Raw genomic sequence first — 14371 nt, 5'->3', positions numbered from 1 at the left:
TGGGCTTGGGATAAGGAGAGAATTTTTAACAGGGCACTACTGGGAAAATGGTTGTGAAGGTTTTGTTTAGGGAGAGAGGAGAATTCACTGTGGAGGAGGACTGTGGCTAGGAAATATGGAGCTGTGAGGTTTGGTTGGGAATCAAGGAAGGTGAGAGCTTCCTATGGGGTGAGTGTTTGGAAGGGGATTGTGGCCTTTAATAAGGAATTCAGAGACCTTAGTAGTTTTGTAGTAGGGGATGGGTCTAAAATCAGATTTTGGGAAGATGAATGGTGTGGGGTGGGTAAGCTATGCAAGTTATACCTGAGGCTGTACAGATTATCAGATGCTGAAATTACTATTAATGATTGTTATGAAAGAAGGGAAGATCAGTTGATTTGGAACCCGCAATTCAGGAGGTCTCTGCTGAACAGGGAAGTTGAAGGATGCATCTTGCTCTTAGAAAAACTTGAGGGGGCAAAACCTGCATTTCAGCAGAGAGATAAGCTCTGGTGGAAGGAGGGAAAGAATGTTAAATTCACAGTTAAGTCATGTTATATGGCTCTCAGCAGATCTATCTCAGCCCCAAGTCATATTAAAGGCATTTGGGGAAACCCAGTCCCTCCAAGAGTTGAGGCTCTGGCCTGGCTGGTAGCCATGGACAGTGTATTGACAGTTGATCATCTGAAATCTAGATGTTTTAGCATGGCTAGAAGATGCTGTCTGTGTGAGGGTCAGGAAGAGGATGCTACTCACTTATTCATATCTTGCAAGTTCTCAAGCTTCTTATGGAAAGTGTTCACATCTATGTTTGGGGTCTCAGGCCTTCACCCAACTTCAACAGCAGAGATTTTCTATACTTGGCCAGGCTGAGTGGGAGTAAGAAGGTAAAATTGTCATGGACAAGATGGTTGCAGTTGTGGTCTTGTGGGTAGATCAGTGATAGACTGCTTGCTTATTCTTCCAGAAGTCAAGTAGAAAGAGAAGACTTTGGTTTTAGATTAGGAGAAATCCTGGATTTTCAGATATGTATTGTGGAGAATGTTCTCTAATCTGAGTTTTGGTCTTTGTATTCGGATGATGACTTGTCACCTCCTGCTGTAACTTCTTTTTTCCCTTTAATAAAATTTTTATATTTACGTATAAAAAAAAAAACAAAGTAGGTTCCCCTTTGAAAGAGACAGGTTATGGCACAAAGTTATAACAAGCATTCATGGTCAGGAGGGTAATGGTTGTGATGCTAGACTCAACCCTCATTCTACTTTATCTTCCCCTTGGAAAGCAAAAATGACACATCACTTACCTACATGCATGGTAGCAAATATTTGGTGCCAACAAATGAAGACTAATCTGCCAGATTGGTGCTTCACAACACTTGGTTGTCCTATCATTCATTATATCACCTGTTTATTACATAATTTTTGGCTTAGTCTCTCATATTCTGTTTTGCAATTGTGCGTGTCAGATTCGGTGGAGAGGTTCCACATTCTCTCATTTCTCTTATTTGTGCTAGCTCAAAATATTCTGGAGGCTGAGGGTCCCTGGTTTGGGAATTTTCTTTTTGTAAGTTTACTGAAGATATCTAAGCTCATACTTTACAAGAAAAATTAAAGAGTTTCTCTTACAGAGCCCTTTTAACTCGGTTACATGTTTTATTTGGACAAGGCAGAATGCTCTTCTGGTTTACATATGTGAAATGTCCATTGACATTATCAAGCATTCATTCATTGCAAAATTCAATGAAATAAAGCCCATTGCATTTTCTGAGTTTCTGGAAGACCTCTGCAAACAGGTATTATTTCTGTCAGGCTAGAAGTTATTCCTTTGTATGATGATATGATCCACCTCCAGGGTCAAGATGATAACTTCTTTGCTTCATTTGTAAAGAATAGTTCTATTCCTAAGCAAGCAGCTTTACTCAATAAGAAATACAAAAAACAATCTTACTAAACAGGAAAATTATGGAATGATACTTTCAACCTTAGGTCTCATAATGTTAAAGAAAAATCATGTTTCATTATACTTCCCACCCAACTTGGAAGAAGATTCCCTCGGTACAACCCAATGACCCATCCCTCCCTACCCCCACCACAGAAATAACATTGGCCATTGGTATAGACAACCTTATGATCCGGGATCATAAGGTATTGATCCGTTTGAATGAACTGGTCACCCTGGACGCCAACATCCTGACCTCCCCTTAGTATGCTGTTTCAGAAATCAGGGCTCTTCAACCCATCTTACAACTGACCAATTTCCTTGTGAGAATCTCCCCCTATACCAAAAGTTTGCCTCCAATCCAGTGGATAATTCCAATTGGGTTGTTATTTCTTTCTTTGTTTTTTTTTTTTTTTTTTTCTAATGGATTACAGAAACAACTTTACTAATATGAAGGAGTATATTACAAGAAATCAGTCATCCCAGAGGTTGAAAATGACCGATACTCAAAAGGAAACAGCCAAGTACCACCCCTATAACACAACAGACTAGAGACCTGTCGATTTCTCTCCCAACCCCTCATTTTGCCAATCCATTTGTTTTTTTTTCTTTATTTTTTACTGCCTTTGATTTATGAAAGCCATTATCTTGGGCTCATTATTGGATGGTCCAAATGCATCTTATTAATGAGATTCCCCTTGTTTACTATTGGTTGATACGGGACATTTTCATTTGGGATATATTTGTAGACAAACTGATATTTTCTTCTGCTTTCTATTCCACCCAGATTTTGAATATTGCGCCAGAGAATGGAAAGAAAAACCTTACTTTTGTTCCTTTGGCACCAGCATGCGTGGTAAGACTCTTCTTTACAAATGTAATGTTTAGATAAACTTACGTTATATTGTAGTTTAGGTTGATGTTGTGGCTGAAATTTAAATCTTGATTATTCCTAAAATATAACCTCTGGTTTCAGGTTATCCGAGTGCTAACTCCGGTATATTCAGCTCATCTTCCCTATGGCCCACTCCCATGGAGGCTGCTTTGGATCTTTCTCTTGTTAGCAATGACCTATGTTATGCTCGCAACCGTCAAGGTATTGAACGGCATGGGCCTACAAAAACTCGCCGTTTGGTATGTCCATAGATGCCAGAAGAGAAAACACCACCTTCACTCGGACTAACCTATAAATGCAATTAGCTTGGGTCTTTAGTGCTCCCAGATCACTTTACCACAACAGGTCTCATACGACCCTGAGTGCATCTTCTGGTTCCGGCAAGGGCCAAGGGTCCGTCAGTTTTGCACCATCAACCATTACCGGAGTAGTGGAGTAGTGTATGGACCCCTTGCTGGGTCAGTCACCCGCATGCTCCAATCTGTTAACAAAAATTTTGGTTTTCACATAAAATCTTCTTTCAAATTTTGTCCAAAAGAAAAAGAATGTATGTATATCTGCAAAACCCATCAAATCTGTGATGTAAAATACCCTCTCTCTCTCATACACACCACACATTCATAGTGCGCAGGAGAGAGAGAGAGAGAGAGAGAGAGAGAGAGAGAGAGAGAGAGCCAGTTCCACAGAAGAACCAGTTCATGCACAAAACTCATCCTTGAATTAATGTGGAATTGAGTTTATAGCAAATGGAAACTCTAGATACGTTATCCACTGCATCTGTCATCTTTCAAAGTTTTAGGCTGATGATGCCTATCCTCAAGGCATGGTTTCTAAATTGGAAATGGCACTAAGCAAAACGGAATGGCCAAATAGTTCCCATTGCCATACTTATTATAACGGATCCAAAGTGTTCCTTGGTGCTTGCTGAAGTAAATCAGTAATCAAAACCTAATTGGATCAGTCAGTTTTAATTTTTTGCTACTTTTTGAGAGGTATTTGGATGAAAGGGCTGTACCAAGGTTCAAAGTATTGACACGTATGGGCTGATACGTATCGTGCTGGTGGCTTTCTGATACATTTTTACAGGGGTTGTATTAGGTCAGCCATCGGTTGAGAGGGCAGTTGGGCCTTAAAATGGTCCTTCTGATCTGATTTAAAAAAAAAAGTAGAAAAAAAAGCACCGACACAGGTTGTATGCTAATAGAGTGTATCAGAACGAGTCGATATTTAGAACCTTGGGCTGTACAAAATGACTAGATGAGGGGTAGCATGTCCCCAAAGATCAATACAAATAATGTAATTAAAAATAAAGTTGGGGATAATATCCTGGTTATGGAGTTCTAAGCCTTGTTTGGTGAATGGAGTTCACGTCTGCTTGCACCACTCCTTTGGAAGTGGAGAAACAAATAAGGTGCAAGGCACATTTATTGCTTATGGTGCCTTGAGTTAATCACGGCCTTCTTTGACGCCCTGCTGCTTTTTGGAGCTCTAGTTTTCTAGGGGTCGAAGCTTCTCTGACATTTTAATTGTCTTCTTGGCCATAGATCAGGTTCTCCAAGATTCAATATTACAATTTTAAGATTCAGATTAGCAATTCTCTCCTCTTACCAAAGAAAAAAAAAGTTTCAAAAGACAAACGTTCAATCTCTCTTAGGCAAGGTTCAGAGGGGTTGGTTTAAGGCTTGGCTATCCTCTGAACCAGTGGCTGACCCGATATAACCCATGTAGGGGTGTATCGAGAAGCCACTGGCAAGATACTTATTGGCTGATAGGGGCCAATATGGGCTGATACTTTGAACCTTTCTCCTAGGAACTAGTAAGTATTACATTGGGGTGTGAAGAGGAGGAAGAAACTCATAACATCATAAGAAAAGATAATTTAAAAATGTGAGAAATTCACAGGTTAAATGAATCTATTAAGAAGCCAAAAATGTTAGGTGTAAAAAACCCTAGAAAGTAAGACATAATATTTGATACGAGGCTTCATTTGTTTGCGATGCAATTTCTTTTGCACTAGTACAAGTGCACGTCTGCATGAAAACACAAATAAAAAAAGTATATATATATATATATATATATATATATATATATATATATATATATATATATATATATAAAATTTTTGAAAGTATATAAAATACTTTTACTTTGGTATTTTTTGTTTTGAAAACCATTTGAGTAAAAAAAATTTGAAAAGTATGCTTTTCAAAGCATTTCTTGTTTGGCAGATGGTATAAAGTACATAATACAAGGCTATCTTGTGTTTTTCGTACTTTTATACTTTCAAAAGTACAGAAATACTTTATAAAAGTTTATCCAAACAGGGCCTAAATTCTTACTCATTTTTACCTCCGATTTTTACTATACTCTGCTTCAAGTTTTGTTTTACTCCATTTGCACCGCAAGAAAACCAAATGAAATAAAATTTCAGAACAAAAATAAATCAGAACTTGCATTTAACTCATTTGCACTCCCATACTTTTACATTAATGCAAACAGCATTGCATAGCAAACAAACTAGGCTCTGGTTCCATTCTTAGAAGTAAAACCATAATTTGATGTTTACAGAATGAAGCTGAAACTCAGATTAAAACACCTTAGCAAGAGCCACAGCTCCAAAGAAAAACCATTTCTCAGAACATCAATTGACATAATATCTGGTGTGTTGCCCGGTGCCCCGGGAGTACTTGCACTAGAATTTGATGCAAACACTGGCATGTATACGGTGCTACGGCACCAATCACAAGTAAACACACATCAGTGTTCCATAAACATGGTGTGTATACCAGGTTACCACGTCCCCCATGTGTACAGAACACTGGTGTATTCACTCTTGATTGGTGATGTGTAGGGCTGTCAATGAACTGGATATTGGTTCACCCCGATATACTCTAATATGAGCCCATAAGAGATGGATCGATTCTAATCCAGTTTTATAAAATACTTTGGACCATTATCTTTGGACTGGTCCAATTCAAAATGTTTTATTGGACTGTTAACTTGTTCAAATTGATTTTAATTCAGATTGGATTCAATCCAAACCTGTATGGATATTAATTCAAGCCAAGTCAATCCAATATAAATCTGTTACACATGGAGCAAGTCCTATCCAATCCAATAAATACTTTGGACCATTAAGTCTTGACGGTCCAATTATATCTTATTGGACTGTCCAACATATTCATAATTTCATATTGGCTTTTATTTGGACAGGTCCAACCCAAACCTGTCCATTGGCATCCCCACACGTGGCCCATTGGACATGCCAGTGTTCCGAGCAGAACAGTCTGGAGTCGAAAAGATGACTAGCACCTATTAGAGCATCTATTAATCTATTATTCAACTATTGACAATGATTCCAGCTTAAAATAAAAAAAAAAAAAAAAACCATTCAACAATTTTCTCTCAGTTCTGCTTCAAAACAACATGGTTTACAAAAATCCTGTTGTTTCTGTCATAAAAAATAATGAAAATTTTCAATCAATATCCTGTACTTTGGTTAGAGTGATAATTTGGTTGTTGAACTTTAAAATACTACAATTTAGTCCTTGAACTTTCACAATCTAGTAGTTGTCATTAATGGACTGTTAGCTATGCATATCAGTGACCTCATGTGCGATTTAATACTTCTGAAAATATCAAAATTACCCTTAAAAATAACACTGTTCATCATCTCTTCAAAATATGAAACAGAGCATAGGCTCTCCATCACGAACCAGCAACCTACAAATTCTTATGTTCATCTACACATAAACATCCAAAAAAGTAATTTTCATTTCACAATCACCATCATTTCTTAGATCTTTGGAAGCTAATAATAAAAAGAAAAAAAAAAACAAGAAAATTTATCAATAATAATATATTACTATTACACTCTTGCATTACAGATATCTATATATAAGAAATCCATATGAAATCCAAGAACACAAGTGCAAAAAGAAAAAAAAAGGAAAATTAAGGTGATGGACAGAGCAGAAAGTGTTTTCATCTGCCCATGTTGTTAACATTCATCTTCTCGAAATAGCGAATTGAGAGGAGAGAGAAAGAGAATTGAACCTCGTCTTTTTCCCAATGAACTAGCGTTTTTTATGGAATTATCGGAGTCGGAAACGGAGACGAAAGAGAGGGAGTAGACAATAACGATGATGCGGCCCATGGAGACGGCGACAGTGATAGAGGTGGTTTTAAGAGGGGCTAGAGACAATGAGAATGGAGGCAACGAAAACCTCCAAGAGCAAGAACCATGGAACGGAGTTGTTGATTGCCACAACCGGTGTTCGTCCAATGTTGGGTGCAGACCAACTCCCACAATCGCTCATCACAGGCCATCATGTACCACTATTTGTTAACGCAAGATGCGAGCGTGTGTCCAAGTGCTTCAGCATCTCGAAGAGCAGATCCTCATCGAGAAGCACAAACCCGGTCTCTTGACCACTCTCCTCCTTTCTTTTTCGCTCCTTCTCTTCTTCCTCCTTTTCTCGTCATCAACTGTTGGATCTTTGCCGGTGATGAGTGCTGTCTTCATCTCGAAATACAACCCAAAGGAAATTTTCGATCTCAGAAGTCTGGGTCTAAGACTCTTCTTTCTCATTTCTCTGCTCGCTGATTCCATAGTTCTGCTCTTGACTACCCTCTTCTTCTTCGCTCCTTTTCTTGTCATCAACCGCCGGATCTTTGCTAGTGATGAGTGCTCTATTCATCTCGAAATACAACCAAAAAACAAAAAACCCCAAAGGAAATTTTCGATCTCAGAAGTCTGGATGTAGGACTCTTCTCCCTCGCTTCTCTACTCGCTGATTCCAAAGCTCTGCTATGAAATTGACTTTGATTTGATTAGGATGATTTGACTTGAGTAATGTATCTTGTTTAGTTGAATTATTAAAATATTTAGGACTGGGATTTGACAAAATAACGAGGGTGCCATGGGCATACTGAATTTAGACATACCATTCAGTACAGGATACTGAATTTTCCCTAGAAAAAAAACCATTAGATGACTAAATTATCACTTGAACCAGACTACAGGGTACTGATTTTTCCCCAAAAAAGAAAAAATGAGCTCAAGGGCGCTTCTCATCATCCAAAGTCAGTACTTAGTGGAAACCCGTATCCACTGAAACGCCAAGTCTTATCATTGCTCGTTGATAGGTGGTGAGTCCCTGAGGATCAAACAATCCACAGACTTATGTTTTTTCGATGTGGGATTCTGCCAAGTGAGAAGCCGGAAAGATCTTGAATAATATATTATCGTGGAACTCAAACTCCGAGTGCCCAATCAATCTCAATGTAGCTCATATAAAAGTACTGCAGAAATTGCGCTCAAGTTCGCTGCTTGTCGACGTTGTCGTATAGTATAGTAATCAGGATTAGATTTAGATGGCAATCGTGGTCTATTCTCTAAACTGATGCTGAAAAAGACATTATTTCCTTTCAAAGTGAAGTAGAATCATCAGGGCTTTTCAAAGACGATCCATTTATTATTATTATTATTATTTTGAACAGACACCCATTTATTATCGCTATTTGAGAATTTTATTACATCTAACCTGTAAAAAAATAATGCCACGGGAAAGCTTGCCTTGCATAGATGAGAATTGCGTAACTTGCGCAACAGTACTCTACTCAGAGGCCTTTTCGTGTTTTGGGGGTAACCCTCACTCTCCCCGATACAAAAACAACCCAGAACCAGAAAAATGAACCTGCAAATCACCAATGTATGCTCATTTGTGGGACTGAATTTGCTTCTTTTTGAAGCATACAGGTCAAGCTAACAGGTAACAGCTGCCTAAAGGGGATTTGACCTCCAAATACAAGCCTTACTTAATGCTTGAACCCATGCAATGTATGGGTTTTGGCATAATTCATCAGTTTGGTCAAAGCCAAGATCCATGTTTGAGGTTGGTCTTAGGTTAGCCCTTAATCCGACCCAGCCCCAATAAAAAAAGGGGCAAATTTCTTATATTACCCTTAATCCATGTTTGAGGTTGGTTTTAGGTTAATTGATTAATTTTACCCTTACTGTTTATATATTATTTTAAAATCTTCCTATTATTTCTGACAATTGTTTAAAATCTTCTCTACCATTAATTTTCCATTATAAACCATTCACATGTGACACCATGTCACTTATATATTTTTTAAAATCTCTGAAATACCCTTTTATCAAAGTTAACTCACACCACCGAGATCGGGAGCGGAACCTGTGTACCACTGTCACTGCTGAACCAATGGTTTCTGAGGTAGGTTTCTCGAGAGTTATTGTTGAAGAGCAGTCAACAAAAGTGGGAACCGACCTGACATGCGAGGAGCAGAGTTCATCCTGTTCGAGCTGTCAACGTTGGCAAAGTTCATCCTGGGAGCCTGCTTGGCGTGTGAGGAGCAGAGTTCAGCCTGGGTCATGTTATAAGAGCAGTCAACGTTGGAAAAGTTCTTCAATAGGTCGAGGCTAGCCTGTCCGAGCTTTTCGGCCACGAGGATAGTACGTTTTGCATCCATGGCCACCACAACAAAAGTGGGAGCCGCCCTGGCCAGTGAAGGAGCAATAATGGAAATGCAGAAGGCAGAGGAGAGAGGAAATCGCCATGAGAGAGACGGAGAGGAAGATTGGTGTTTCTTCAGAGGGAGGAGAGAGAGGGTTAGATGCATTGGTACCCATTGCAGTAATTTGCATGCCTCTGCTGCTACTGCTTTCTTAGAGTAAAATCTACCCAAGGAAGGGGACTTCGGACTCAGTTGGTGATATTAAATAATAAATATAGGTCTCACCAGCGGCTGTGGTCCTCTTCCTCCTCCACTCTCTCTCTCTCTCTCCTCACTTATTTCTTTCATTCTCGTGCCTTCCATATCAATTGCATTTATTTCTTGTTAAAGAGATCATACTCATTCGGATTCGAGTGAAACTTCACAGTGGGTTAGCTGGCGGCGGAAGCCATGATTGTACCATTTGTATGCTTGAATTTGAAGAGAATGACTACATCCACACCCTCCCCGTCTATACTCATGCCTTCCATGTGGACTGCATTGATATATGGCTTAGGTTTCATTAATGGCGTCAGAAGCTGAAGATCATATCCATTGAAGAAGCATAACCTTGAAGAAACTCAAAATGGATTAATTCTTCAAAAATTCTATCAGTTGGGTTTTATTCTGAAATTTTGAGAAATAATGGAGGACAAATTAGACATTTCGCTTTTTCTCTTAACACTTAACAATGATGTCAATTGTAAGAAATAATAGGGATATTTTAAGATAATATGTAAACAATAAAGGTAGAATTAGTTAATTAACTAATGAAATAAAATTTATTGTAAACAATAAGCAAAAACTGCTCAGTTTAGAAGTAGTACAAATACAAATATGTATAGTGCAAATACATGCAAAATAATACAAAATAGAAGGTGGTTTTGCACTCGACTGATTTGTATTTGTACTCTTTCCAAATTGAGCCTAATGAAAAGAAATTTAACAATGAAAAGTAAAAAATAATAGTTCAAATTACTTTTTATTCCCTCAAAGTTAGAAAGGGACCAAATTCAAAAGTATGAATATTTTAATTAAAAAAATGTCCACAAAGCGCAATTATTTTATTCCTTAAATATATATACGATTTAATAAGAGGATTGGGAGTTAATATTTTAAATATTGTACATGCTTCCTGCATTTCCTTCCAAACCAAACACAACTTAATGGAGAGAAAAAATAAACTAAAAAACAGTAATTCAAATTACATCCTTTGCCTTGATAATAAAAAATGTCCAAATTAAAAAATTGGGGATATTTTAGTTAAAAGAATTCTAGAATTTAGATTTCATCCCTACTTTTAATAGTATCTAATATAGATATAGATATTAGATTGTGTTTTTTGTTTTTTGTTTGCTAAATGATATAGATAAATATATAGATATAGATAGATTGCAATAGCTGTTTTTTCAAGGAATTATATCTGATAAGGGCAACTTTTGGGCCCTAATATCAATAAAAGTAATACTTTTAATATAATTTCTAAAATGGGTTAACTATTTAAAAAAAAAATCAAATAAGAACAAAAATATTGTTCATCTTCTTCCTCCGTCAATTTCCAACAACACCTCCGCCTACCTCCGCCTACCTCCGGCAACACCTTCACCCACCTCAACATAGTAAGCAACGGTTTATCTAGGTCTTAAGGGAAGCTGACCGAGGAGATATTTATGCTCAAGTGGAGGATGCTAGGAAAGTTGGACTCCCAAAAGGGTATGAGGAGAGAGTGGATGGGGTGGGATTAATAGTGAGAGACTGGGCTCCATAGCTTGAGATCTTGGCTCACCCTTCAATTACTGGATTCATGAGCCACTGTGGTTGGAATTCATTCATGGAGAGCATCAACATGGGCGTGTCGATTGCAGCTTGGCCAATGCACTCAGACCAGCCAAGGAACACCATGCTTGTGACCGAGGTGTTGAAGGTTGGTATTGTAGTCGGAGAATGGCAACGACGAGAAGAACGGGTTTCTTCAGTCACAATTGCAAATGCAGTCACCAAGTTGATGGCTTCAGAGGAAGGAAATAAAATGAAAAAGAGAGCTGAGAATGGTTTATAGGTGGGCGGAGGTATTGTCGGAGATTGTCGGAGGTCGGCAGTAGTTGATGAATAATTTAAAAGAGGAAGAAGATGAATAATGTTTTTACCCTGATATTTTTTAAAGAAAATTTAACTTATTTTAAAAATTATATATAAAATATTACTTTTATTGATATTAGGGCCTAAAAATTGCCTATCACCTATAATCCCTTCTTTTAACGTTAGATTGCAATAGCTGTTTGACTAAATAGATTCTAATTTGTCTTACATCCCCCACTTGTCTTAAATAATAAGAGGTCAAGCAATGAAAATAAATGAGATGCTGAAATTTTTCAACACTTGGACTCTTTGCTTAGAGTCCTGGATACAGACCTCACCTCCCCTCATCAGTCTTGATTTTCAAGTTTCTTTTTTATTTCTTCCAAACGATTCCACACCCATTTAATCACATTCACTATGAACAACAAATTCACAGTATTTCTGTGCTAAATCCACCAAGAGGGCTGAGGCCCTAATCAGAATCAAACGAGAGGATCGACAAATGAATGGATCACCCTCAGACAACTCGTCCTCTCACCACCAACCTGTTTCTCTTCTTCTTGCTTATTTCTTCCAATCTCCTCACTTTCTTCCTCTTTTCCTCCACTTCCTGCTCTTTCACCAATCCTACGACAACCTCCAATGTCCCTTCCCCGAGAATAAGTGAAGACGTCTATGTCGTTGACGATGAATCTCAGCGCCTCCCACCTGAATTTATTGCCTTCATATCTCCGGAGGAACTCCCATTTGGATATACCAAAAACTTCGACTCCGACACCATCTACCCTCCCGTCGGCCAATCCTGCACTCTCTTTGCTGATGAGCTCCGCCACTACATGTCATACAAGGTGAACGGTTCATGCCCAGACGACGAGCTTCTAGCTCAAAAGCTCCTCCTCAAGGGTTGTGAGCCTCTCCCTCGCCGCCGTTGCCGTCCATCTGCCCCTGCTAAATATGCTGAGCCCCTCCCCCTCCCCACCAGCCTCTGGTCGACCCCATCTGATGCTTCAGTTGTATGGACCGCCTATACTTGCAAGAACTACGCATGCCTGATCAATCGCATGCGTACCCAGAAGGGTTTTGATGACTGCAAGGACTGTTTCGATCTCAATGGCCGCGAGAAGACTCGGTGGACTGCAACAAACAGTGGTGGAGGGCTAGACTTCGCCATTGACGAGGTGCTCGGTACGAAGAAACCCGGCACGATTCGCATCGGGCTCGACATCGGAGGTGGTACTGGTACATTTGCAGTCAGGATGAGAGAAAGAAACATAACGATCGTTACAACTTCCATGAATCTGAATGGCCCCTTCAACAGCTTCATAGCATCAAGAGGGGTTGTGCCTTTGTATCTGAGCATCTCTCAGAGGCTACCCTTCTTCGACAATACGTTGGATATTGTGCACTCGATGCATGTTCTGAGCAATTGGATTCCAACAACGCTGTTGCACTTCTTGTTGTTTGATGTCTACAGGGTGCTCAGGCCTGGTGGGTTGTTTTGGCTTGACCATTTCTTTTGTGTGGAGGAGCAGTTTGAGGAGGTTTATGCTCCTTTGATCGATAACATTGGATTCAAGAAGGTGAAGTGGGTTGTTGGGAGGAAGCTGGACCGAGGGCCGGAGCTCAGGGAAATGTACCTCTCGGCTCTGTTGGAGAAGCCATTGAAGAATTCTTGGTGAGAATTTAATGTTGATCAGAGGTTTTCTTGGTTTCTCTTTTGGAGTGGTTCAAATGATTTGCTGGGTAGTTTCTTTGTCAGTCCACAGAATATGATGTAATATAGTTTTGTCCAGGCACATAATTTGTTCTCTCAGAGTATCATCATGTGGTGCTGCTGACTTAGAGGATCACCATGTTAGATGCATTGTTCAGTTCAGGATTTGAACTCTAGTAAATGCTAAGTTGACCTGGCTACATAGATTGTAGTGATTTTATTATTTCTTTATTTATTGGGTTCGGGTCACATTAATCGTAGGCTCTCATACCAAACAGCTCTGCTCGTATAGGGAGTCCAGATTGGCTCTCCACAGGGATATAATCTGTAGGGTATGCTGTCCTTTTGTTTTAATGCATTAACATGTGTTCTTAGTTATGCGTGTGAGACCATTCATTCATTGTGTTCAAATTGTAGTTTTAAGTGCACCAAGGTCACCCTGATCCCTTTTCCTTCAAGGTTGAGAATTTTGAGAAGAAAGATCTATTTTCTTTCTTGACTCAATGGATGTGAGTATTTGCTTGGTTAGGGGGAGAATTAGATTGAATATGCATCCAAGAGGGCTATAATTTCACCTTTTTTAAGGGTCCATTTGGGAGGCTTCAGTGTTGATTGAGCCACTTCAAATAAGCTACTAAAATGAGCTTCAACAAAAAATCCATTTCTCAGCTCTATGTAAGCCTAATAGTAAGGAGTTCTAGGACATTTTCAATTCAGAAAAGTTTTTCTAAGTCTAATTCAAGCATTACTATTTGGGTTATGTTTAGATTATCCAATCACAATCAAGTTGCACTTTATTGCAGGTAGCCAATGTCCTATGCTCTAGATAAATTTATATGATTTTTCGTATCTTATTGTTAAATATTATTTATTAATTTTTATTTTTTATTAGTTTGTTATTATTTCTGCATTATTTTTAAAGTAAAATTATAAAAAACATCCTCTTATAACATTCTTATAAAATCTCCCTTGTATATTGATCCTAACAAATACCTCCTTTCTATTAGCTTTTTAATAACAAAGATGTAGAAGTTACCAAAATAGTCTTATCATTGTTAAACCATTATCATACATAATAATACAATCTGAAGTTTTCAACTTTATCCTTCACTATTTACTTTGTCAAACAACTTTCAAAGAATAGTTCTCTCTATTCTTCTTGAACTAATTAAGGTAAAAAGATTGGCGTGAAATAAAAGGAAATATATATTTTATTTTCTAGGTATTTTAGTAAATTTGTATCTGAC

At 38.4% G+C, this 14371-nt stretch overlaps 2 protein-coding genes and 1 pseudogene across 3 annotated transcripts in view; 2 read left to right on the top strand and 1 right to left on the bottom strand.

Moving 5' to 3' along the window:
* The window catches only part of LOC104607291 (protein POLLEN DEFECTIVE IN GUIDANCE 1), a 37260-nt gene extending 33672 nt beyond the window's left edge, over nt 1-3588 (top strand). Inside the window, exons 8-11 of one of the 2 annotated variants that reach the window (XR_016085601.1) lie at nt 1445-1542; nt 1645-1771; nt 2705-2773; nt 2894-3588. Coding sequence is in view for 1 of the 2 variants with exons in the window: in XM_010272909.3 (XP_010271211.2) it covers nt 1445-1542; nt 1649-1771; nt 2705-2773; nt 2894-3100 (497 nt within the window). In the remaining variant the exon portion in view is untranslated. The remainder of the gene's footprint in view (nt 1-1444; nt 1543-1644; nt 1772-2704; nt 2774-2893) is intronic. The other variant, XM_010272909.3, reaches the window with a different exon arrangement.
* A 3014-nt stretch (nt 3589-6602) lies between these two features.
* Nucleotides 6603-7937, bottom strand: LOC148792196 (F-box protein GID2-like; annotated as a pseudogene).
* Nucleotides 7938-11543: 3606 nt separating this feature from the next.
* On the top strand, nt 11544-13230 carry LOC104607292 (putative methyltransferase At1g29790). Its single transcript, XM_010272912.3, has one exon. It carries the CDS (start codon nt 11917-11919, stop codon nt 13087-13089), a length of 1173 nt encoding a protein of 390 aa, XP_010271214.1. The 5' UTR covers nt 11544-11916; the 3' UTR covers nt 13090-13230.
* The last annotated feature ends 1141 nt before the right edge of the window (nt 13231-14371 follow it).

The sequence above is a fragment of the Nelumbo nucifera genome, chromosome 4 (assembly GCF_055504915.1).
Source record: "Nelumbo nucifera cultivar China Antique chromosome 4, China Antique-T2T, whole genome shotgun sequence".
NCBI classification, from domain to species: Eukaryota; Viridiplantae; Streptophyta; class Magnoliopsida; order Proteales; family Nelumbonaceae; genus Nelumbo; species Nelumbo nucifera.
Note: the sequence above shows the minus strand (reverse complement) of the source record. Positions and strands in the feature narration are given on the sequence as shown.

Coding starts and splice junctions, on each gene's coding strand:
- LOC104607292 (XM_010272912.3), top strand. CDS start 11,917: ATGGATCACCCTCAGACAACTCGTCCTCTCACCACCAACCTGTTTCTC.